Source organism: Mercenaria mercenaria, chromosome 14 (genome assembly GCF_021730395.1).
Source record: "Mercenaria mercenaria strain notata chromosome 14, MADL_Memer_1, whole genome shotgun sequence".
In the NCBI taxonomy this organism is placed as follows: Eukaryota; Metazoa; Mollusca; class Bivalvia; order Venerida; family Veneridae; genus Mercenaria; species Mercenaria mercenaria.
Genome location: NC_069374.1, coordinates 16,834,352 through 16,836,845, shown reverse-complemented (window position 1 = coordinate 16,836,845; position 2,494 = coordinate 16,834,352). Strand labels below are relative to the sequence as shown.

Sequence of the window (2,494 nt, the reverse complement as noted above, 5' to 3'; positions counted from 1 at the left end):
GTTACCAAGCCATCACTTTTCACATCAGCTTTTCCATCAACTTGTCCTAAATCAGTCAGTTGATCAGAAGTGTCAGTCAATACAACGTCCGGAATCCATATATCAGCAATTTTAACACTTATTCTAGTTATTCCTGGGTATTTTACAGGATCCCATGTGAGAAAGGCATCTTTCCATTTCATTTCCAGGTAAGCCTTGATCGTAATAGTTTGTGCTTTCTCATCAATGTTGTCAATAGACATCAAATACATATCGAGTGTAACGTTGACTGGCACAGATTTATTTTCTTGAGGAATAACATTTGGATTATAGCCCAAAAACAAATCCTTGTGCAGGTTTACTTCAGGTATATTCAAACATCGTGTTTGCACCCAACAATGTAAAAACATAACAGTCAGTATCATATTTGTAATGACGCTGCATTGCCCTTTCAATATCTCAACTATTGATGCGAAAAAGCATCTGAACGCAAGAAAGAGAGTAAGGAAATTTGTTGGTTCCATTTCCTTGATTTCGATCTCGTATCTGTTCATTTTAGTACAGATAATTTCATTTTCTGCAACGCTGACAAGTTTCATTTCGAATTCTAGATCGAAGTAATCACAATGAGCAGATATGAGCGAGTGTTTTCTACCAGCATCTTGTAATATAGTGTCAATCTTCACTCTGATAACTCATTTGACCCGAAGACATTCTTGCCACATATATTTTTTTTTCAACATATGTGCAGAAAATGTCTTCGAGCCCTCTGACTCTTCGAGTCAAGTGGGATAGAATCGAACCCGAAAAAATCGATTGTCAGTTTCTTTCGTTATGCTGCGAATGGAAAAAGTTTCAAGTATTTGCACAGAATGTTTCTCGCTCCGTTGACGTCTCGATGAGTTTTGTAATTGCAACTTTCACAAATAAACGTTTCCTTTCCACCGAGTTTGTTGTTCTTCACACCGCAATTACCACAGGTCTTGGAAGTGTAACGTTCGTCTTGAGCGATCGCTTCGCAGTCCGTGCCACGGACTCTGTGTAACAGTCTCTGTCTGAATCTGTAGTGCTGCCAACAGAGCAAGTCCCTGTTGCCTTTTTTGGCAAGATGGTTCGGTCTGTCTTTTCTCACGATGGACGAAACCGATATCTTGCCAAGAACGACCAGTTTGTAATTCTTGACCAGGTACGAGCACAGTTTCAAGTGCACGTCGTCGACGTACGTTTTCAATTTCAGGTGCAGCTTCTTCAGTTGTCCGATTCTGTCTTGTACGGCTTGCGTCTGCTTTTTCTTTTGAGCGTACGCCAAGAGACGATGAACTTGGTCGATCTTCTCGTGATACTTGTGAATGATTTCCTTTTTGTCTGCCTCAGGTCCGATTTGAAATGTCTTTATATTGCTAGGATCATAGCATGTCGCAAACGTCCTGCCTCCCGGATCGATGGAACATATCGAATCTGAAGTTTGCACTTGTATCTGTCGCGTACATATTGGATCGCACGGAATCTGCAGTATGAATTTCCCATCCGGACGTTTGCACACCTTCATGTCGTGGCTCAAAGGTGGTAGCTTGGACACTTTTTTTGAAAGCCTGAGAAACCTTTCTTTCCAGTCCTTCTTAGATTTCGAGAAGTTGTCTGGCATTAAAGCTATTCTCGATTGCCGAATTCGTTCGTCTGGTATGTCTTTTTCCGTTAGCAATCTCACGTACTTGCTTTGAACTTCAAACGATCCTTCGCGTAACATAGCAGTGTCTTTGTTTCTGAGATCGACCTTTGTTTTCTTCTGATTGGTTTGAGCAGACTTGTACATGGTGCAAAAGTTCTTACATGCCGTTGTCTTGATACCTGACATCTTGTTGTCGAAAGACCAGTCGTCTCCTGGAAGTCTGTACTCGGCCGGAACGTCTGTTGAATTTGTTTTGGTAACAACTCTTTGCAAGTCGAACTGCTTAGGTTTGAAGTCTTTCTCCTTCACTAGGTAATTGCTCCAGTTGTAAGCGTGGTTGCTCACTTTGAGCATCTGATTCAATGTTCGCTTCTGCTTTGACGTAGGTCGAATACCGACAGAAAATGTACACATAAACTTGTCTTCCATTCTTGCACACTTGCTTTTCAAATTCAGATCCGAGTAATGAGTCGAGCTTGCAGACGAGACGTCACTGTTCAATTCCAGCATTCGTGCCTTGTCAATCCATGACTTGAACGTTTCCCGTCCATTGACGAACGCGGCTTTCCACAATGTCATCTGTTCTCGTTTTCTCTTCATTCTTAAGTGAGGAGTAAACTGATGCACACCAGGTATTATACTGAATAGGAAAACACGATTTCCCTTTAATACTTTTTTTTCATCAAAAGTTTCACTAATGCTTGTTCCGACAGAAACGAGAAAAGTCGTCATGCGGGTCGAATGTGTTAAAACTAACAAACTAATAAAGGGAAAACACGAAGACAAGTCTTTTATATAGTATTTTTACTTGTAGAATTGACAATTATGATAAAAAAAAAAGCATCT

General features: G+C 40.7%; 1 protein-coding gene across 1 annotated transcript; it reads right to left on the bottom strand.

The window, feature by feature from the left end:
* Positions 1 to 811: 811 nt before the first annotated feature.
* On the bottom strand, positions 812 to 2,248 carry LOC123544064 (uncharacterized). Its single transcript, XM_045330120.2, has one exon. The coding sequence runs from the start codon at positions 2,246 to 2,248 to the stop codon at positions 812 to 814; it is 1,437 nt and encodes a 478-aa protein (XP_045186055.2).
* Positions 2,249 to 2,494: the final 246 nt, after the last annotated feature.